Source organism: Felis catus, chromosome B1 (assembly GCF_018350175.1).
Source record: "Felis catus isolate Fca126 chromosome B1, F.catus_Fca126_mat1.0, whole genome shotgun sequence".
NCBI classification, from domain to species: Eukaryota; Metazoa; Chordata; class Mammalia; order Carnivora; family Felidae; genus Felis; species Felis catus.
Window position 1 is genome coordinate 131,650,671 of NC_058371.1, and position 23,035 is coordinate 131,673,705.

Genomic DNA, 23,035 nt, shown 5'->3' on the forward strand with positions numbered 1-23,035 from the left:
AGAGAAAGATACCATATGTTTTCACTCTTATGTGGATCCTGAGAAACTTTACAGAAGACCATGGGGGAGGGTAAGGGGGGAAAAAAAGGGAAGGAGGCAAATCATAAGAGACCTTAAAAACTGAGAATAAACTGAGGGTTGATGGGGGGTGGGAGGGAGGGGAAAGTGGGTGATGGGCATTTAAGAGGGCACTTGTTGGGATGAGCACTGGGTGTTGTATGGAAACCAATTTGACAATAAATTTCATATTAAAAAAATAAACTTTTAAAAATAAATAAAAATAAAATTATTAAAAAAATAAAATGAAGAATGTGGAAAAGCATTTTGACATCAGTATATCCTTTCTACTGATACACAGACTTATTTTGGCAAAAAGTTATTAAGCACTTTCTTTTCTATGTTTTTAACAGTATTTTTGAAGTGTGATTTACATACCATAAAGTATACTTATTGAAAATATACAGGGATGCCTGGGTGGCTCAGTTGGTTAAGCATCTGACTTCGGCTCAGGTCATGATCTTGCAGTTTGAGTTCAAGCCCTGCGTCAGGCTCTGGGCTGGCGGCTGGGAATCTGGAGCCTGCTTCTGATTCTGTGTCTCCCTATCTCTCTGCTCCTCCCCTTTTCACGCTCTGTCTCTGTGTCAAAAATAAACATTAAAAAAATTTTTTAATAAAAAAAGACAATATACAATATAATAATTTTCAGCAAATTTACCAATTGTGTGAGTAGCACCACAACCTAGTTCTGAAACATTCTGTCACCTCAGTAAGATCCCTTGTGCCCATTTACAATTAGTTTCATTCCCACAATTTGTCCTCCCTTCCTCTGCCCCTCTGCCCCCACCCAAACCTCAGACAACTACTAATTTACTATTTTCTGAATGTTAACTAAATATTTCTGTACATTTACCTTTACTGGACATTTCGTATCAATGGAATCATACAATATATGTTCTGTGACTGGCTTATTTCACTTAACATAATATTCTTTTTTTTCTAATGTTATTTTTGAGAGAGCGCAAGCTGGGGAGTGATAGAGGGGGCAGAGGATCTGAAGCAGGCTCTGTACTGACAGCAGCGAGCCCAGTGCAGGGCTGGAATTCATGAACCACAAGATCATGACCTGAGCCAAAGTTGGACACTCAACTGACTGAGCCACCCAGACACTCCACTTAGCATAATATTCTTGAGGCTCATCCATGTTGTAGCATGCATCAATATTTTATTCTTTTTTAAGTGCCAAATAATACTCTATTGCATATCACATTTTGTTCACTTATTCCTTGGTTCATAGACATTTGGGTTATTTCCAACTATTATGAATAATGCTGCTATGAGCATTTGTACACAAGTCTTTGTATGACAATGTATTTTATTTCTCTCAGATAGGGACCTAGGAGTGGAATTGCTGGATCATATTCTAAATTTATGTTTAATGTTTTAAGAAATTGCCAAAATTTTTCCAAAATGATTGCATCATTTTACATTCTCATTGTCTATATGAGAATCCTAGTTTCTCCACATCCTTGCCAGCATATGGTATTGTTATGTTTTTATTTTCCTAGTCATTCTAGTGAATTTGTGATGCTGTTTCTTAATGACTAATAATGCTAGACATTTTTCATATACATATTACCCATTTGTATGTCTTCTTTGGTTAAATATCCATGTCTTTTGCCCATTCTTTATTGGGTTGTTCTTCTTGAGTTGTAAGAGTTCTTTTTATATATTATCAGTACATGTCCTTTATCAGATATATTACTGGGAGTGAAGGGTTTTGTTCTGTCCTTCAGATCAATTCAGCCAGCACCAAAGCTGATGGTTTCATTACTGTTGTGGCAACCCCACCAGAGGGGTAGGAGGAGTAGGGTGTAGGCCCAGGCAAGAGTGCCACAAACTCCCATTATTGTTTACTAAATTTCATCAGTTTTTCACAAATAAGTGTCTCTCAATTTGTTTGTTTGCCTTTGGTCAGTTTCTAGATCCCTAAAATGACTGTTCTGGCAATTTTGTCTACCTTCATATTGTTTTGTTTGGGAGATCATTTGCAGATAGATCCCTGTGTTTTATCACTGGAAGTCAGCAGTGGGTCTTGACTTCATTTTATATAGAGAATTTAACTTTTTATGATAACCTTCATTTTTCCTGGTATAACAGTGATACATGTCTAGTGTATAAAATTTAGGAAATAGAAGTAAAAAAGTAATAAGATTCTGTAACAGAAATAAACACGTACTATGTGTGCTTATGTCCTATAGGTTCATTTTTCTATGAACCTATAGTTATAAAAACAGATGAGACTTGACATTAGTTTCATAGAATTCTTTTTTCTCCCAAGTAACAATATACTGTGAATATCTAGAGGTCCCATTTGTCTAAGATAGGAGTCTTGCTCACTGTTACTTGCCACTCCCCTGTGTTTGGAGACCAGGCTAGAGGGAGGACAGGCTGGAACGAGGTCCCAGTTTTTCTTCAACATTGCCAAATTGCCCTCCAGATATTTTAACCAGTTTATTATCCACTGCTTCTTACCAATATTTTCTCTTTTCAAAGAAATTTGCATTAGTAGAATGGATGACAAATAGCATCACATTGTTTTTGCCTATCTTTGATTGTTAGGATCTTCACCACCTCCTGAGAAAATCTGTTCTGTCTTTAGAAGGGACTATCATTTCTTCTTTTTGTCTTAAAACCTGTCTCCAGATAACTGGTTTAAGTTATCACTTTCTAGTTTTGTCCTCTGAACTACATGGAAGCTCTTTTAAAATCTAGAAATGTTTTGACCTCAAATTTTCCCGTTTGAGGGTAATTATACCAGGTTCTTCATTCCTTCCTCATATAACATGGTTATATTTTTTTAATTATTAATTTTTAAATTTAAAATTTTTTTCTTTTTAAAAATTTATTTGCTTGTCACTTCATCAAAGTCTTCCCAGCCCTTTATTAATTGGTTAAAATTTGTCCTTGGATAGTTTTCTCAAGTAAGGTTCAAGTGTATAATATTTTCTTAGCCTTTGTATATTCAAACTATAGCTTTTGTAGTTGGACAGCTGGTTATTAAATTTGGCGCATGTGGTCTTTCCTTAAATATTTTTTAGGTCTTATTCCACTGTCTTCTGATGTTAAATACGGCAGTCTGTTAGTTTGAGGCTACTCTTATTTTCTTTCCTTATTATGACATTTTTACTTGGCTGCCCAAAGGACTTGTTATTGTTAGTCTAGTAATTTCCCTAGAATACATCTTCATGTGGACTGTTCTGGATCTAAGGTGTGCCTTTTCAATTTGTGGATTCAAGGCTTTAATTGAAACAAAGTTTTTATCAATTACTACTTTTTTAATGTTTATTTAATTTTAAGAGAGAAAGAGCACTAGCAGGCAAGGGGCAGAGAGAGAGAGAGACAGAGAGGGAGAGAGGGAGGGAGACAGAATCCGAAGCAGGCTCTGCCCTATGTGGGGCTTAAACTCCTGAACTGTGAGAGCATGACCTGAACCAAAGTTGGGCACTTAACCAATTGAGCCACCCGGCACCCCTCCAAATTATTTCTTTAAATATTCTCCATTATTTGGTTTTCTTCTTTGAAGACTCTAATAACACATATATTGGAGCTCATTAAACTGATTTTCTGTAGTTATCTTTTAAATCCTTGTCATTCATTTCTTAATGTTTCATTATATCTACTTTTCTCATTTATGTCCTCTGTATCCCTTACTGGGCCATTAATGGTTTCTATTCCCCTTTGTTGTGCTCTTTATAATTTAGTCTTCATTTCTGAAATATTTTTTCTTCCCTTTATGATTCTGCCAGTTTCCATATCACATTTCTCCTTGGACTGATTATCTCTTCCCTACATTTTTGCATTTCTGCTTTCTATCTTTTCATTATTGTAATAAATTCATTAACTTTTATTTTAATTGTGGTAAAATGTCCATAACATAAAATTTACCATTTTAACCATTTTTTTATGTCAATTCAGTTGCAGTAGCACATTCATAATGTTGTGTAACAATCCTTAACTCTCCTTAACAACATATCATACACTTTCAGAACTTTGCATAATCTCCAACATAAACTTGTTACCCATTAAATAATCGCCCATTCCCTCCCCCCTCAGCCCCTGGTAACCATTGTTCTACTTCCTATTTCTGTGAATCTGCCTATTCTAGGTATCTCAGAAGTAAAAACATACTTTTTGTCCTTTTGTGTCTGTTTTATTTAACTTTGATAATGTCTTCAGACTTCATCAGTGTTATAGCATGTGTCAGAATTTCATTCCTTTATAAAGCTGAGTAATATTCCATTGTGTGTATACATCCCACATTTTGTTTATTCATCTGTTGATGGACATTTGTATTATTTTTACTTTTTGGCTATTATGAGTAATGCTGCTGTGAACATAGGGGTACATCTATCTGAGTCGTTGCCTTTAAGGAATAGTCCCAGAAGTGAAATTGCTGAATCACATGGAAGTTTTATATTTAACTTTTTTGAGGAACCCACTGTTTTTCATAGTCCTATACAATTTTTACATTGCCACCAGTGATGAAAAAAGGTTCCAATTTTTCTACATCCTAGTCAGCACTTGTTCTGAGTTTTTTTGTTTGTGTTTTTTTTTTTTTTGTTTTGTTTGATTTTTATTTAAGAGCGAGATCCGACAATCCTAGGATCATAAATCAAGAATACAACACTCAACCGATTGAGCCACTCAGGCGCCCCTTGGGGTTTTTTTGTTTTTGTTTTTTGTTTTTTAATAATAGCCATGTTAATGGATGTGAAGCAACGTCTCACTGTGGGTTTGTTTTATTTTTGTTAAATTGCTGAATGATCCTGATATATTTTTTGAAGGATGTTTTTATTTTTTTTTTGACATTGCATCTTTTTTTTTTTAAGTTTTTATTTAAATTCCAGTTAACACACGGTGTAATATTAGTTTCAGGTGTACAATATAGTAATTCATCACTTCCATATACTACTTGGTGCTCCTCACAAGTGCACTCCTTAATCCCCATCACCTAGTTAACACCCCTCCACACCTCCCCTCTGGTAACCATCAGTTTGTTCTCTATAGTTAAGAGTCTGTTTCTTGGTTTTTCTCCCTCTCTTTTTTTCCCTTTGTTCATTTATTTTGTTTCTTAAATTTGACATACAAGTGTAATCATATGGTATTTGTCTTTCTGACTTATTGACTTAGCATTATACTCTCTAGCTCTATCCATGTTGTTGAAAATGGCAAGATTTCATTTTTTGATCACTGAGCAATATTCCATTGTTTATACATACCACATCGTTATCCATTCATCTGTAGATGGACATTGGGCTCTTTCCATACTTTGGCTGTTGCCAAGAGTGCTGCTATAAACACAGAGGTGCATGTGCCCCTTTAAATCAGCATTTCTGCATCCTTTAGATAAATACCTAGTGGTGCAATTGCTGGGACATAGGGTAGATCTATTTTTTTAATTTTTTGAGGAACCTCCATACTGATCCCCAGAGTGGCTGCACCAGATTGCATTCCCACCAGCAGAACATAAGGGTTGCCCTTTCTCCACATTCTTGCCAACATCTTTGTCTCCTGAGTTGTTAATTTTACTGTTTACATTCTGAATAGTGTGAGGTGTTACATCATTGTGGTTTTGATATGTATTTCCCTGATAATGAGTGATGTTGAGCATCTTTTCATGTGTTTATTAACCATCTGAATGTCTTCTTTGGAAAAGTGTTCATGTCTTTTCCCATTTCTTCACTGGATTATGTATTTTTTGGGTGTTGAGTTTGATAAGTTCTTTGTAGATTTTGGATGCTAACCCTTTATCCAATATGTTATTTGCAAATATCTTCTCCCCGTCAGTTGCCTTTTACTTTTGCTCATTGTTTCCTTCACTTTGCAGAAGGTTTTTATCTTGATGAGGTCCCATGTCAGGTAATAAGTTGCTACAGCCAAGGTCAAAGTGGTTGTTGCCTGTTTTCTCCTCTAGGATTTTGATGGTTTCCTGTCTTACATTTAGGTCTTTCATCCATTTTGACTTTATTTTTGTGTGTGGTGTAAGAAAGTGGGCCAGGTTCGTTCTTCTGCATGTTGTTTTCCAGTTCTCTCAGCGCCATTTGCTGAGAAGACTTTTTTCCATTGGCTATTCTCTCCTGCTTTGTCGAAGATTAGTTGGCCATACATTTGTGGTTCCATATCTGGTTCCTCTATTCTGTTCCAATGATCTACATGTCTGTTTCTGTGCCAGTACCATATTGTCTTGATAATTACAGCTTTGTACTATAGCTTGACATCCAGAATTGTGATGCCTCCAGCTTTGGTTTTCTTTTTCAACATTCCTTTGGCTATTCAGGGTCTTTTCTGGTTCCATACAACTTTTAGAATTATTTGTTCTGGTTCTGTGAAGAATGCTGGTGTTACTTGGAGGGATTGTATTGAATCTGTAGAGTGCTTTGGGTTAATACCAACATTTTAACAATACTTGTTCTTCCAATCCATGAGCAAGGAATGTTTTTCCATTTCTTTGTGTCTTCTTCAATTTCTTTTCTAAACTTTCTATGACTTATTCCTAGGTATTTAGGGTTTTTGGTGCAATTGTAAATGGGATTGATTACTTGATTTCTCTTTCTGTTGTTTCATTATTGTATAGAAATGCCACAGATTTCTATAAGTTGATTTTGTATCCTGCAACTTTGTTGAATTCATGTATCAGTTCTAGCTGGTGAGTTTTCCACATGAAGTATCATGTTGTCTGTGAAGAATGAAAGTTTGACTTCTTCCTTGTTGATGCCTTTTATTTCTTCTTGTTTGATTGCTGAGGTTAAGGCTTCCAATACTATGTTGAACAGTGGTGAGAGTGGACATCCCTGTCGTGTTCCTGACTTTTGGGGGAAGTGCTCAGTTTTTCCCCATTGAGGATAATATTAGCTGTGGGTCTTTGATATGTGGCCTTTATGATATTGAGGTTTGTCCCTTCTATCCCTACTTTCTTAAGGGTTTTTTATCAAGACAAGATGTTGTATTTTGTCAAATGCTTTTTCTGCACTTACTGAGAGGATCATGTTTTTATTTTTTCTTTTAATAATGTGATGTATCACATTGATTTATGCATATTGAACCAGCCCTGCAGCCCAGGGATAAATCCCATTTGATCGTGATGAATAATTCTTTTAATGTATGTTGGATTCGATTTGCTAATATCTTACTGAGAGTTTTTTTATCCATGTTCATCAGGGAAACTGATCTGTAATTCTCCTTTTTAGTGGGGTTTTGGTTTTGGAATCAAGGTAATGCTGGCCTCATAGAATGAGTTTGGAAGTTTTCCTTCCATTTCAAAAGAACAGCTTCAAAAGAATAGGTATTAATTCTTTAAATGTTTGGTACAATTCCCCTGGGAAGCCTTCCAGCCCTGGACTCTTGTTTGTTGGGAGCAGAAGCTTTTTATTTTGATGAAGTCCTAATAGTTTATTTTTGCTTTTGTTTCCCTCGTCTCAGTAGTCCTATTTGAAAGAAGTTGCTATGGCCAGAGGTTACTGCTTGTGATCAGTGTAGTTTTGATTGACATTTCCCTAATTATATTGAATATCTTTTCATGTGCTTATTGACCGTCTGTATATTGTCTTTAAGAAATATCTATTCAACTTTTTTCCCAATTTATGAAATGGATTGTTTGGTTTTTTTGACTGCTGAGTGCTAGAAATAATTCACATAGTCTGGATATTAATTCCTTATCACATACAAGATTTGCAAGTATTTCTTCCTATTCTGTGGGTTGTCTTTTTAAGTTGTTAACTTTGATAAACTCAAATTTATATGTTATTATTGCTTGTCTTTTAGTGTCATTTCCTTATTCTATTTTGTTCTGTTTGTTGGGTTACAATTTCCATCTGCTTCTTGGCAAGGTTTTTCTGATGAGTTATTTTAGGAAAGTCATGCTTTTTTATACTTTTTTTCAAGTACTGTCTCTGTATAGTTGCTGGTAATGTTCCTTTTTTCTTACTCATATTTCAGTGAGATGGATTTTTGTGATATCAGTAGCAAGAGGCTCCTGTGGGGTGTAGTGATCAGGGGCTAAGGCAGCTTTTCAAGTTACACAGCCCTGGGACTCTTTCTATTGCTACCAAAAGGACTGTTTTCTTAAACATGGCTTCTGTTTGCCCATCTTTCCTTTGCCTCTCATAAGCCAACCTGCATTAGGAGGGCTCTGCTGTCTTTTCTTCATAAACTTGCTCTCCAAGGGAATGCATTCACTATAGATAGTGTATTTTTCTGTGCTTCTTGATATCTCCCCCTTTGATGTCCTTGTAGCTACCGTAGCACTTTCTGCACCTTCTTTCCTCTCTCTTTAAGCAATTGAGCTCCATTCATCTCCCTCTTAAAGTGTACTATATGTTTAAAACAAAAACTGTAAGGGATTTTAAAGACCTTTCACTGCTGCATCCCCACTGGACCTCTCCAGCCTCCTCACAGTACTGGTGTGATGTCTGCAGTAAACTTCCTGCCCCACCTTCCCCTTCAGCAGCACTTACATACAAATTGAAGTTTACAGGTTTTCTGTCTTCTGTTACTTTTCTTCATCCTTTTCTTAGTCTGTGTGGTTTCAGAAGTGATAAAACTTACAAGATTTTTATTGGGTTTTTTTAAATCCTTTTTTGAACATTTCGGTGATGTAATATAGTATAATATAATCCTTAGATAATATAAGGACTTATCTTTTTAATCTTTTTTGCCTAAGTTGTAGGCTTTAGTTGAACTTATTTGTGAGACACAAGATGATACAAGATACTTTTAAGTATGTTTATTTTCATAATCAGTTAAAAAAACTTTTCTGGATTAAGCCTTACCTTTCTATAAATGTTAAATATTTTTGAGTCTTAATTTCTCCCATGAGAGACCTCCTTTGACATGAAGATTTTCTTTTTTAAGTGAGGTATAGTTGATATAGGATACTTTAGTTTCAGGTATACAATGGAATGATTCAATATTTACGTAACTTTCCAGGTGACTGCTACACTAAGTCTAGTTTGCATCTGTCATCATACATAGTTATAAAATTTTTCTTTTGTGGTGAGAACTTCTAAGATAAACTCTCTTAGCAACTTTCAAATGTGCAGTACAGCATTATTAATTGCAGCCACCGTGCTGTACTTCACATCCCCATGACTTAATTATTTTTATAGCTGGATTTGTACCGTTTGATCTCCCTTCACATCTAGCAACCGCCAATCTGTTCTCTGTATTTATGAGCTCATGAGTTGTTGGTTTAGGTTCCATATAAAAGTGAGATTATGCGGTATTTGTCTTTCTCTGTCTGGCTTATTTTATTTACTGTAATGTCCTCAAGGCCCATAAGTATTGTCAAAGATGGAAAGATCTCGTTCATCCCTAAGGATAAATAATATTCCATGTGTGTGTGTACCACCTTTTTTATCCATTCATTCTTTGATGGACACTTAGATTGTTTCCATGACTTGGCTATTGCAAATAATGCTTCAATGAACATGGAGGTGCACATATCTTATTGAATTAGTGTTTTTGTCTTCTTCAGATAAATACCCAGAAGTAGAATTGCAGGTTCACATGGTAGTTCTTTTTTAAATTTTTTGAGGAACTTCCATACTGTTTTCCATAGTGGCTGCACCTAATTAAAATCCTACTAGGAACAAACAAGGGTTACTTCTTCACCACATTTTTGCTAGCACTTGTTATCTCATTTTATAGCCATTCTAACATATCTCTTAAAATAGCCATTCTAACAGATGTGATGTGATATCTCAATGTGGTTTTGATTTGTATTTCTCTGATTAGTGAGGTTAAGCATCTTTTCATGTACCTGTTGGCCATCCATTTGTCATATTTGGAAAAATGTCGATTCAGATCTTCTGCCCATTTTTTTAATCAGATTTTTTGTTTTGCTCTTCAGTTGTGTGAATTCTTTATACATATTAACCTATTTTCAGATATGATTTGCAAATATTTTCTCTCGTTAGGTTGTCTTTTTATTTTGTTAATGGTTTTCCTTGCTGTGTAGAAACTTTTTAATTTCATGTAGTCCCACTTATTTTTGCTTTTCAAATCCAAAGAAATTAAAGCTAAGAGTGATTTCAAGGAACTTACTGCCTGTGTTTTCTTCTAGGAGTTTTATGGTTTCAGGTGTTATGTTCAAGTCTTTGCTCCATTTTGAGTTAATTTTTGTGTATTATATAAAATAGTAGTATAGTTTTATTCTTTTGCATGTGGCTGTCCAGTTTTTCCAATATCACTTATTGAAGAGACTGTCCTTTTTCCATTGTACATTTTTGGCTCCTTTGTTGTAAATTAATTCACCAAATATGTGTGGATTTATTTCTGGAGTCTGTATTCTGTTAGATCTATATGTTTTTACTGCCTATACCACATTATTTTGATTACTATAACTTTATAATGCAGTTTGAAATTAAGAAGTGTGCTGCCCCCAGTTCTGTTCTTCCTCAAGATTGCTTTGACTATTTGGGTCTTCTGTGGTTGCATACAAATTTTAGAATTATTCTATTTCTGTGGAAAATGCTATTGGAATTTTGATAGAGATTGTGTTGAATTTGTAGATTGCTTTAGGTAGTATGGACATTTTAACAATATTCTTCCGATCCATAAGCATGGATTATCTTTCTATTCATTTGTGCTATCTTTATGCTTTCTAAAAATAGAATGTTTCATGTACTTTGTTGGATTCATTATCCATGGATTCTAGCTTAAGAATCCTTGTTTAGATCTACAGAGAATGTAGATACTGCTAGATGCTACAACATGTTGTGTAATAAGATACCCCAAAAGTGCTTTGATTTTTAAAATTAATGACCTAGATTTGGAAAAATTGATTTACAGAATGTTGCTTATTTCCTTAACAATATATTGAATAAATGTATTGTTTACTCAATACATTGAATAAATGTTGAAATTCTGATAGCATTATTTGAGATGGGATTCCCCCCTCCCCGTATCATGAAAATAAATAAATAAATTCATAGATAGGTATTCTGAGTGGACTCCATAATGTCATCAGAATGCAAGTCTCTCTTTTTTTCTATTTTACCATCCTTAGAGTTTAGCTTCTAGTTTCTGGGTGGCTACATAGTCACAAGATGGATACTAGGCACTATATCTGTCATCTAAGCAGAGAACAAGGGATATGGGGATCAGCATGAGCTGTCCTTCCTTTTAAGGAGTTTTTTCTGGTGGTCCTAACAACTTCCATTTATATCTCATTGGTTAAACTTACATATATGACTATCCATATCTATAAGAATAATGCTGCAAGGTGGTATATTTTAACTGGGTGCGTTGTTCCCCACCCTATCAAACAAAATTAGAGTTCTATGAATGGGGAAGAGGAGAAAAATTACCTATTAGTAAGCAACTACAAACTCTGCCGTAATGTCTTCTCAAAGAATTGGTTACCCAAAGAAATTTTTTTTAATGTTTTTATTTATTTTTGAGACAGAGACAGAGCACGAGCCAGGGGAGGGGCAGAGAGAGAGGGAGACATAGAATCTGAAGTAGGCTCCAGGCTCTGAGTTGTCAGCACAGAGCCCGACGCGGGGCTCGAACTCACAGAGTATGAGATCATGACCTGAACTAAAGTTAGACACTTAACCAACTGAGCCACCCAGGCGCCCCTACCCAAAGAAATTCTTAACATTTTTCATCATTGACTCTTTTCTGGTTGTGTGATAGGTACTTTAACATTTGTTACCTTATTAAACTCTCCTAACACTTTAGGAGGTGTTACTGCATTTAATAGATGAGGACCCAATCTTGGTTTAGGTGGAAAAATTTTAAAACATGAAGACCCAGTCTTGGTGTAGATGAAAAATTTTATATAGTCAATAGGCTGAATGTGATGATTTGGCTGCAGTACTGTCCTCCCAGTGACCCCTAAGTTGACTCTGCTGTTATGGCTGGACAGAGACCATGGGTCATCCTTCTTATTGTTGCCTTTGCCCCTCTCCAAAGCTGCACATTTGACCAGAGGCTGGCATTCCTGTTGAGAAACATAAGTCAGTGGCAAAACAAGTTTTCAAACCTAGGTACCCTAATTTCAGATGGAGTGCTTTCTCAATGATCCAACCCTATCCAAATTTATATGTTTGTCTATGTCTCTATATAAGTATAATTTCACAGTGTTGTTAATTTTTTAATTGGAATTTGAAGAGATATGTTCCTTTCTCTCCTAATTGTGCTGTCAAAATGGTGTTTCTCCTTGTTAGTAGGCAGTCTTTTTGAGATGTCCCTATTTTTCCCACTTTTTATTTTAAAAAAAAGTATTCATAAAAGTTGAAAGGATAGTAAATGAACATTTCATATATTGTATACTCAAATTGAAAATTAACATTCTACTCTATTTGTGCCCATTCTATGTCTTTGTGTGTATGTACATAGCATATATACATATATACATAGATACACATGTATGCATGCACTTCGTATTCAATTTTAAAGTATTTGAAGACCTGATACTATACCCCAACTTCAGCATGCACCTCATAAGAATAAGGAACATACTACAGGTGAAATAAATTAGATCTTACACAATGTTATGCTACTTAAAAACACTTCTAAAAATTCCATCTAGTATACAACACATGGTTAGATTTCCCCAATTGTCTCAAAGAAATGAGGGTTTTGTTTGTTTTTTTTTTAAACCAAGAACCAATTAAGATTCATATATTACATTTGAAGTTTGTGTATTTTAGTTCCTTTTAACTCTAGAATCTGTCTTTCCCCCATGTCATTGATATTTTGAAGAGTCCAGTTGTCTGTTAGAATGTTCCTCATTCTGGATTTGTGTGCATTGTTTTCCCATGGTCTCTTTCACTTATTCTTTTGGCTCTTGTATTTCCTGTAAACTGTAAGTTAGATTTAGAAGCTAGATTTTCATCAGTTTAAACATTTGTGGCAAGATTACTTTATAAATGATATATTCTGCATTGCATTGCATTAAATCAAGAGCATGTAATGTCATGTCTTAGGATAAATGATGATAAATTTGATTTTTTGAGTTAAGGTGAATATACTCAGGTATCAAGTGTAAGGGACTTTTTTTCTCTAGCAAATACTATGTCATCTTTGATGCTGTGAAGATCCTGTTATCCAACAGCTTTTCACTTGACATTTTAGTGTCCATTGATAATCCTCAATAGGGTCATTTGTTAAATGAGTTAGGGAAGTTGGTGATTTTATGATTCTGTTACTGTTACTCTTCCTACATTTGGATGCAGCATTTTCTGCATGGAGCACCTATACTTAAAAAACAAACAAACAAACAAACAAACAAAAACAACCTCTTTCCTCCTAAATCTCATTTTTTATTTCCACAGTATATTATTAGCACTTATAGTTGTTAGTCCTGGGGTTCCACCTGTTTCAGATTTGGCCCATAGAAGCCTGTTTAATCTAGCCCACAGGTCTTTTTGATACATCCCATTCATCCTTGACCATTTTTTTGCTTTCTGGAACAAGAGATTTCAGGTTTATCTTGTGCTTTCCTTGCACTCCTTTTATTTGGTGGTGGAGTGGCTTTCTACTGCCCACATACATGGTTAGATTTATTAGTCCTAGCCCCAGAGAGTTTTAAGCCCACAGTTCTGAATTTAACCAGCGATGTAATCTGACTGTTCTTCAAAAATCCTGGTACTTAAGTTCTTGGAGGATTGCCTTAAAGAATTACAAGCCATTGACTTCAGTAGTCTCAAATTGATTTTTATATTAAGCTCTGCCAACAAAGAGCTTCATGTAGTGTTGTCCCTTTGGGGCTCATATAGAACCACCGATGTTAAAGGTTCTGGAAATAAACTACCGTGTCATAGTTAAGAGCTCAAACGCTAGAGCCAGAGGACCTGGGGGTTACATTCCCTAACACTTACTAGTTCTGTAAACTTAGACAAGTTCCTTTTTCTTTGTGCCTTAATTGACTTGTCCCAATGGGGATAGTAAACATGCTTACTGATACAGTCAAGATTTAGAGATGTTAATTTTAAAGTACGACAGAGCTGCCATAAAATCAGCACCCAATAAATGTTAGCTATTATAAAACTCAAGGCTTCTGAAACTCAGTGCATTTATGGGATTGATGAAAGTACTCTTTTTTCAGGCCTAATAGAAATATTGATGTTGTTTTTGAGTATCTCTGACTTTATTTTAGGGTGACCAAGAAACTTGTAAATAATCCTATGTTCCTATTTCACAGGAAGAAGAATTTTCTCATTTCTAACAAGGGCAGTGGACTGTCCAGCATGTGCTTTTTGTTCTCACTACTTCCTGTGTGGAGGCAGAATTAAGCATCTGTCCTCAGGACTCGGATTGCCTTAGCGTGACTCTTGGCTACACCACATCCTTGATGTGACCTAGAGCACACCACTTAGATCTTCTGTGACTCTGAAATGGGGAACACAGAAGGCTCTTCTTTTCTGGTGTTTCTTTACTAGGGTTTAATGAATGAAGCTCTCTGAGGTATCTGAAGCCATAACTGATACAGTCCAAAAACTCACTCCATATAAATTAGCCATCATTCTCCTTCTGATTTTCTCTTTTCCAAAATCCTGGCTTTCTATATGCTCCAATTATTCTTTTATTTTTTTTTTCCAAAATACTTTTATCAGTTGGAGGGGTGTGTGTGTGTGTGTGTGCGCGCGCGCGTGTGCACACATGCACATGCGTGAACAGAAATGGATTCTGGCTACCTTAAGCACAAAGAAACTTTACTAGAAAGTTACCACACGGAGGGAACAGCTGAAGCACCAGTGTCAGAGCAGTTCAAGGACCACAGCAGCTCCAACAATGCAGGTGGCAAGAGTTAATCTCATGGTTAATTAACATCTTGTGAGAGCACTGCAGCTGGAACCAATTAGCTCCAGCCTTTTTCTGTGCTTGTGACAGTCCACTCAGGCCTCAGTGTCCTGCAAGAGAAAAAGGTCTAATTGACCTGGTAGGGAGCCTGAGTCCAGTTCTTGCTAAAGAACAGGGTAAGGTGTTCCTTTTCGGTGGCAGTCCCTACAGAGTTACTCATAAGGCTGTAGTCATTCCCCAAAAGACAGGATATGTTACTACAAAAAAAGGAGGAAGTGGAGACTAGGTGACCCCAAACTAACAAATATTGCTATAGTCACAGCATGTTCATTTTGTTGGCTATCTAAATTACTTTTTAGTAAAAAGAAAAAAGGGGGGGGGAATAAAAACTAGATCACCAACTCTTAATTGTAAAAAATGCATATTGGTATAAAATTGAAGAGAAATGGGCTCTAGTTTCAGGCCTTCTCCATGGAGTGCACCACGGGTTTTTGGGTTCTGGTTTCTTTATTCCTAAGGTGATGGTATATGTACTAAATGACCCGTAAGGAGTATTCCAGCAGTAAAATCTCAAAGTTCCCTGTCTTTTTAAATGTAGGAATGTATTTACTTTTACATATGTACATAAACACACCCCATGCGGTCCGGTTTCCAGACTCAAGTGATGAATAGGAATATACACAAACCAAAGTTTAAACAGTTAAGTTTGACTCAATTAGTAATTACAGTTTTTAGCTTGTATTAAATCAAGAAAGATGTGCATTTCAAAAGCTGAAATTCCATAGATATTGACATTTATGAAGAGATAATGATATATTATTGTCTAAGAGTAAAAAATAATTTCAGTTTAAATAGAATTAATCATAAATGACTTTATTTCTTTTTTTATTTTTTATTTTTTTATTTAATTTTTTTTTATTTTTTAATTTTTTTTAATTTTTTTTAATTTTTTTTTATTTTTTTTATATATATGAAATTTATTGACACATTGGTTTCCATACAACACCCAGTGCTCATCCCAAAAGGTGCCCTCCTCAATACCCATCACCCACTCTCCCCTCCCTCCCACCCCCCATCAACCCTCAGTTTGTTCTCAGTTTTTAACAGTCTCTTATGCTTTGGCTCTCTCCCACTCTAACCTCTTTTTTTTTTTTTCCTTCCCCTCCCCCATGGGTTCCTGTTAAGTTTCTCAGGATCCACATAAGAGTGAAACCATATGGTATCTTTCTCTGTATGGCTTATTTCACTTAGCATCATACTCTCCAGTTCCATCCACGTTGCTACAAAAGGCCATATTTCGTTTTTTCTCATTGCCACGTAGTACTCCATTGTGTATATAAACCACAATTTCTTTATCCATTCATCAGTTGATGGACATTTAGGCTCTTTCCATAATTTGGCTATTGTTGAGAGTGCTGCTATGAACATTGGGGTACAAGTGGCCCTATGCATCAGTACTCCTGTATCCCTTGGATAAATTCCTAGCAGTGCTATTGCTGGGTCATAGGGTAGGTCTATTTTTAATTTTCTGAGGAACCTCCACACTGCTTTCCAGAGCGGCTGCACCAATTTGCATTCCCACCAACAGTGCAAGAGGGTTCCCGTTTCTCCACATCCTCGCCAGCATCTATAGTCTCCTGATTTGTTCATGTTGGCCACTCTGACTGGCGTGAGGTGATACCTGAGTGTGGTTTTGATTTGTATTTCCCTGATAAGGAGCGACGCTGAACATCTTTTCATGTGCCTGTTGGCCATCCGGATGTCTTCTTTAGAGAAGTGTCTGTTCATGTTTTCTGCCCATTTCTTCACTGGGTTATTTGTTTTTCGGGTGTGGAGTTTGGTGAGCTCTTTATAGATTTTGGATACTAGGCCTTTGTCCGATATGTCATTTGCGAATATCTTTTCCCATTCCGTTGGTTGCCTTTTAGTTTTGTTGGTTGTTTCCTTTGCTGTGCAGAAGCTTTTTATCTTCATAAGGTCCCAGTAATTCAATTTTGCTTTTAATTCCCTTGCCTTTGGGGATGTGTCGAGTAAGAGATTGCTACGGCTGAGGTCAGAGAGGTCTTTTCCTGCTTTCTCCTCTAAGGTTTTGATGGTTTCCTGTCTCACATTTAGGTCCTTTATCCATTTTGAGTTTATTTTTGTGAATGGTGTGAGAAAGTGGTCTAGTTTCAACCTTCTGCATGTTGCTGTCCAGTTCTCCCAGCACCATTTGTTAAAGAGGCTGTCTTTTTTCCATTGGATGTTCTTTCCTGCTTTGTCAAAGATGAGTTGGCCATACGCTTGTGGGTCTAGTTCTGGGGTTTCTATTCTATTCCATTGGTCTATGTGTCTGTTTTTGTGCCATAAATGACTTTATTTCTACAGTTATTTTATTTTTCCATGACTAAGTGACTACTGAATATTTCTTACTTACCAGAAGGGATAATTATATTTGTTATAAGCTGTTGTATATTTTTTAACACTTTAGGTATAACCTACTGAAGTAGTATAGTAGTTTCAGCCTAAACTATTTATTGCTTCCTACTAGCTGTTTTCTTCACCAACTAGGCTAGATGAGCAAGACTTTATAGTATGTATTTTTGATCGCTGAGGAATTGATTCTGATGACTTAGGAAATACAGCTGCTTTGTTTCATTGTGGGTTTTTTTTAAAACTATTTTTTAAACGTTAACCTGAATTATATTACCAAATAAAAACAAGAATCAGAGGTTCCTTCATTATGATTATATATAACTTTCTATGTGGTATGGCTCTATATTGAGTTAACAGGTAGCTTCGTTTGTAGTCACTTCACAGTCTGTGAGGTCAGTTGCCTGTCTCTTACTTGAAAACTCTCTCATCTATAATGCCAAGATTGTTTATCTACACTGTCTATTAACAGGAAACCCAACATACGGTCTGTAGTTCCAAGTAAAGGACAGAATGAAGAGCAGGGGTTTTTAACAGAAAGAGCACTAATCCAAGGTGTTAAACATAGACAGGATTTCTAAGGAAGTCTTGACTGTCTAATAAAAACTTAAGGAATTCTTATACATAAATAAACTTAAAATAATTTTGTATATATACAAAATTATTTTAAGTTTATTTATCTTGAGGGTGTATGTGAGCTGGGGAGGAGTGGAGGGAAAGGGAGAGAGAGAATCCCAAACAGGCTCCATGCTGTCAGTGCAGAGCCCAACATGAGGCTCGAACTCATGAACCGTGACATCAGGACCTGAGCTGAAATCAAGAGTTGGATGCTTAATCGACTGAGCCACCCAGGTGCCTCTATACAAAATTATTTTATCTTTATCATTCAAAAGTCATTCTTACATATTTTAGGAGATGAGAAATATAGAGAGAATGATTAGATCATCAGACTACCAACCAAACATGAGCCAACCATGATGCCTTCTTAAACAGCAAACTTTAGACACACATTGAGTATGGAAATAATCGAGTGTATCTCCATTTTTTAAAAGAAGAAATCAGAATAATGTCCTGGAAGAAGGATGATGATGATGATGATGGTGGTTGTGATGATTTATAATAATCCCTAGTTAATGAGTGTTCCACATACTCTTCTCATTCCTTTATGTATATGAATTCATTTAAGTGTCCTATATTCCTATGAGATAGGAACTCTTAGTGTCACCATTTCATAGATCAGGAGATAGGCACGCATAAGTTGAGTGGCTTGTCTAAGGTTCACAGCTAATTAGAGCAGAATGGGACTTGAAATAAGAAGCCTGGTTCACAGTTCATGCTTTAAAACACTAAGCTATGTTATGCTAATTGAAATAAGTCATACAGAGAAAGACAGATACCATATGTTTTCACTCTTAGGTGGATCCTGAGAAACTTAACAGAAGACCATGGGGGAGGGGAAGGAAAAAAAAAAAAGGGAGAGAGCCAAACCATAAGAAACTCTTAGAAAACTGAGACTAAACTGAGGGTTGATGGGGGGGGAGGGGAGAGAGGGGAAAGTGGGTGATGGGCATTGAAGAGGGCACCTGTTGGGATGAGCACTGGGTGTTGTTGGAAACCAATTTGAAAATAAATTTCATATTAAAAAAATAAAACACTAAGATGTATTGTCTCTGTAAGAAGACAAAACAAAAGTAAGATAAAATGTGTATGATTTAACCTTATATTGTCAGCTATTTTTAATGCTACATATTGAGAGTATTTTCAAAGTTTTCATTAAATACTAGTTACTTTTTTGGCTTCTTGCTCACCAGCTATACCTGGATGACTGAAATTTCTCCTATGTTCAGTTGAAGGAGATTGATAGGTTTTTAAACCCACACACAAAAAAATGACTAGCTGTTACAAATTTGGCTTAATTAATAAATTCATAATTTCTTTGGTAACAGATTATAATAATTGCCCATACTACTACTCTATAGTAGCTAGCTATCTGTATTAATAGATACTAAGTCTCTATTGTAACTTTACATTTGCAGAATTTTCACTAGAAAAAATCTGGCTTTCAAATATGAACGTTTATAGCAGCACTGTCAGCAATAGCCAAATTACAGAAAGATCCCAGATATCCATCGACTGATGAATGGATACAAAAGATGTGGTATAAATATACAGTGGAATACTACTTGGCAATCGAATAGAATGAAATCTTGCCATTTGCAACAATGTGGATGGAACTGGAGTGTGTTATGCTAAGCGAAATAAGTCAGAGAAAGACAAACATCCTATGATTTCATTCATATATAGAATTTAAGAAATAGACGAACATAGGGGAAGGGAAGGAAAAATAAGATGAAAACAGAGAGAGAGGCAATCCATAAGAGACTTTTTAATAATTTTTTTAATGTTTGTTTTTGAGTGAGAGAATCCAAAGCAGGCTACAGGCTCTGAGCTGTCAGCACAGACCTGATGTGGTTCTTGAACTCACGAACCCGAGATCATGACCTGAGCCAAAGTCAGACACTTAACCAACGGAGCCACCCAGCTGCCCCCATAAGAGACTCCTAAATACAGAGAACAAACTGAGGATTGCTGAAGGAGTGTTGGGTGGGGGATGGACATTAAGGAGGGCACTTGTTGGTATGAGCACTGGGTATCATATGTAGGTGATGAATCACTGGGTTCTCCTGAAACCAATGCTACCCTGTAAAATAACTAACTTGGATTTAAATAAATACTTTTTTAAAAAGATGCATATATCTCTGTGGAAGTTGGTTTGATTCTGTAGGTTATAGATTCAAACTGAGGATACAGGGAGCCTACTCAAAATCAAGATTGTAGAATTAACTTTGTGTCATTATTTGGGTCATACAGTATATAGGATTTATCATAGTATGTTACTGTAATTACATACGAACTACACTAGGACATTAATATAAATCTACTGTAAGGAGAGGAACATGGTCTTAGAGGAGGATGACACTCTCTTCCCACCTCTGTGACTTGTGCCAGATTACTTAACTCTGATCTTTGTTTCCTCAATTCTAAACTGGAGGTACGGTTTCTTCTTTGAGATACTAATGAGCCTGCACTTACAATATTTACACTTTGGTTGGTTGCCACATTCATTCTCAAAGAGTGAAAGTTTCCCCCAATCTGAAAATGGTTTGCATCTTTCCAGATTTTCAGTGTTTAGACTCTTAGATACTTAACATTTATATAGTACATATGCTTTAAAAAGAAAATCCCTCGGTTATAAAAGGCAAGTTTTAATATGGTTTAATATAACATTCCCTTGTAGTACAAATTTCTATTAAAAGGAAGAAACAAATTTATATGGATTTTCCATTGTGGTGATAACTTGAATTAAACATAAGCTGCATTTTTTTTTCTTATGTATAGTCTTGTTGAAAATGTTTGTGACTCCCTGAAATGTTGCTGTTTCATAGATAGAATATTTTGAACTTCAATGAGAATTGGACTGATTTTATGTGTCAAAAAATACTGATTAGATATATTCACAGAATAATTAAATCAGAGGAATGTTCACTCTACCTAAACGTTTTTTCCTAAGGCTCCAAATTAAAGTTACCTTAAAATGGCATCTAGATACGTTTTAATCTTTAGAAATCTTATTCTGGGATCTGCATGGAGTTTCGGTAATCTGATAAATGTTTTATTTTCCTGTTGGCCAGGTACTTCTGAGTCCCACCCCTTGGTTACTGTAATAATCTGTCTTAGATACTGCAGTGTATTGCTCCCTACCTTAGCTACAGTTAAGTTGTGGCTTTAGAGTTCTCGTTATTTTTCATTCCTTTTAACCTTTCTATCAGTATGTGCCATTCATAACACACAGCAACATGTGAGAGATGTTAGTAGTTCTGATTGGAGTCGAAGTAACAATAAGGAAAGACCCCTACTATAGGTCTCCAGACACTTCTGTTTCAATTCAGGTGTTTCCCCTGTCACCATGCAACCTCCTGTGGTAAATATGACTGACTGCTCTTTTTTCTTACGGTCTTTTAAGCAAAGTAAAGCAGCGGTTCGGCTGAAAGAAGACATGAAAAAGATAGTGGCGGTGCCACTAAATGAGCAGAGAAGTTCCACGTATAAAAAGCTATTTGGAGTCAGTCTGCAAGACCTTCAGCAGCAGGGACTCACTGAGAACGGCATTCCAGCAATAGTGGGGGATATAGTGGAGTATTTGACGAAACATGGTAAGTTATGTTTTAATTCTGGTGTTTTTACAGTTCTCGCATACAAGAAGAATGTTTTTGTGTGAACTACTTCACAGTGTATTAGAATAGTCCCTAAAACACCTTAATTAGGATACAAATTATGTAATACATCTTTTCCCTTAAAAAAGGACATTAAGAGCATTATTACTGCTTAATATAATTTTGAAAGTACTATTCAGTTTACCATGGACCAATTTAATCGTTGAGATTTCTAGTTTGGAATGATCCCAGTTTTGAGTTCTAAAATACACTGTTCTAATATTACTAGTGACTTCTCTTGATTTCATTAAATTCCAACTGATACTAATTTTTAGTGTAATAACACTTTTGGAGTATCTTTTTCAGCTGAGGCCAATCATGAGCTTACTGGATGCTTTGATTGCTTTCATAGCTCATTAGGGATAGTTTAAAAAGGTATGATATATAGCCTATTATGGGGGGTCATTTACTTTTGAAGTGATATAATTAAGCATGTAAAACAATTGGAGAATACCATAGTTCATTGAATGATAAAAAGATAAATCTGTTATTGAGAGCTATCTTACAGCTTTTTTAAATGATTTTATTTAAGCTAGGACTTAAAAACCAGCATAAGTAGAAATTCTTTCATATCCTCGATATTCATGCTTTTCAAATGAGGGTGCAGTATTATGGGAACACCCCAAACTGCATAATAAATATCAATAAGCTTTAGAAGTTTTGAGAAGGAAGCATTCTGAGGGAAAAGCTTGGAATTTTCATTATTTTCTATACTGAAGCAACATTTCTACATGAAAGACTCACTGCAGAGTAGAGCTGAAACTTAGTTGGAATTTTTAAAGTTAAAACTTGAGATTTCAGAGGTATTCTGTACTTTGTGCAGTTTGCTTCCTTATCTTCTGATGATTATGAGTCCATCCCCCAGCCCCCACCTGCCGCTAAGATCCTTCACTGGGAATACGTGAGAAGCACAGTGTATCTGTTCCTCTGTAGGAACGTGAATCAACTTGTGACAGGAATGGTATGGCACGTAGTTCAGACCTCAGAAGCTCAGGTGTTTGTGTTAACTGAAAAACAGCTATTTGCCCAGGTTACTAGTTATGTAGATGCCAAAATGATATTTTGTTCTGAAGACTGAAGAGCCAGGCTTGCATGTTTACTTCATAGGAGCTATCTCTGTATTTTTAGAGGATGATAAGCTACAGACAGGTAGGATTCTTAGAGAACAGCTCTGGGTTTATAACAATACTTTAAATAGGTTAAACAAAAAAGGTGCCATATACATCATGGCATGACGATGGGACCTCAGCCTGAGGATCTTGAAGACAGGTTATATTAATTTAGGATTTTGAAGGACTCAAACACTCAGTATTGATTAAAACTGTGTCCTACTGATTTAGATACAAAGTATCTCTAGGTAATTAATTTAATCTCTTAAATAAGGTTGAGTATTATTCATTTGGATACCAAAGTGTGACTACTTAAAATATTTTGGTTTTAGCATAGTCAGTGTTCTGATCTTTCATCCAACAATGACTAATAACCTCTTGGGATTACTCTTATGTAGTAATCACTTTTGTTTTTAAGTTTTAAAAAAATAT

The 23,035-nt window shown here is 35.7% G+C and overlaps 1 protein-coding gene across 7 annotated transcripts in view; it reads left to right on the forward strand.

The window, feature by feature from the left end:
• Nucleotides 1-23,035, forward strand: part of FAM13A (family with sequence similarity 13 member A) — a 347,254-nt gene that overhangs the window by 11,560 nt on the left and 312,659 nt on the right. For all 7 annotated transcript variants that reach the window (XM_045056104.1, XM_045056103.1, XM_045056102.1 and 4 more), the window contains exon 2: nucleotides 21,245-21,434. In XM_045056104.1, the coding sequence (XP_044912039.1) occupies nucleotides 21,245-21,434 (190 nt within the window). The remainder of the gene's footprint in view (nucleotides 1-21,244; nucleotides 21,435-23,035) is intronic.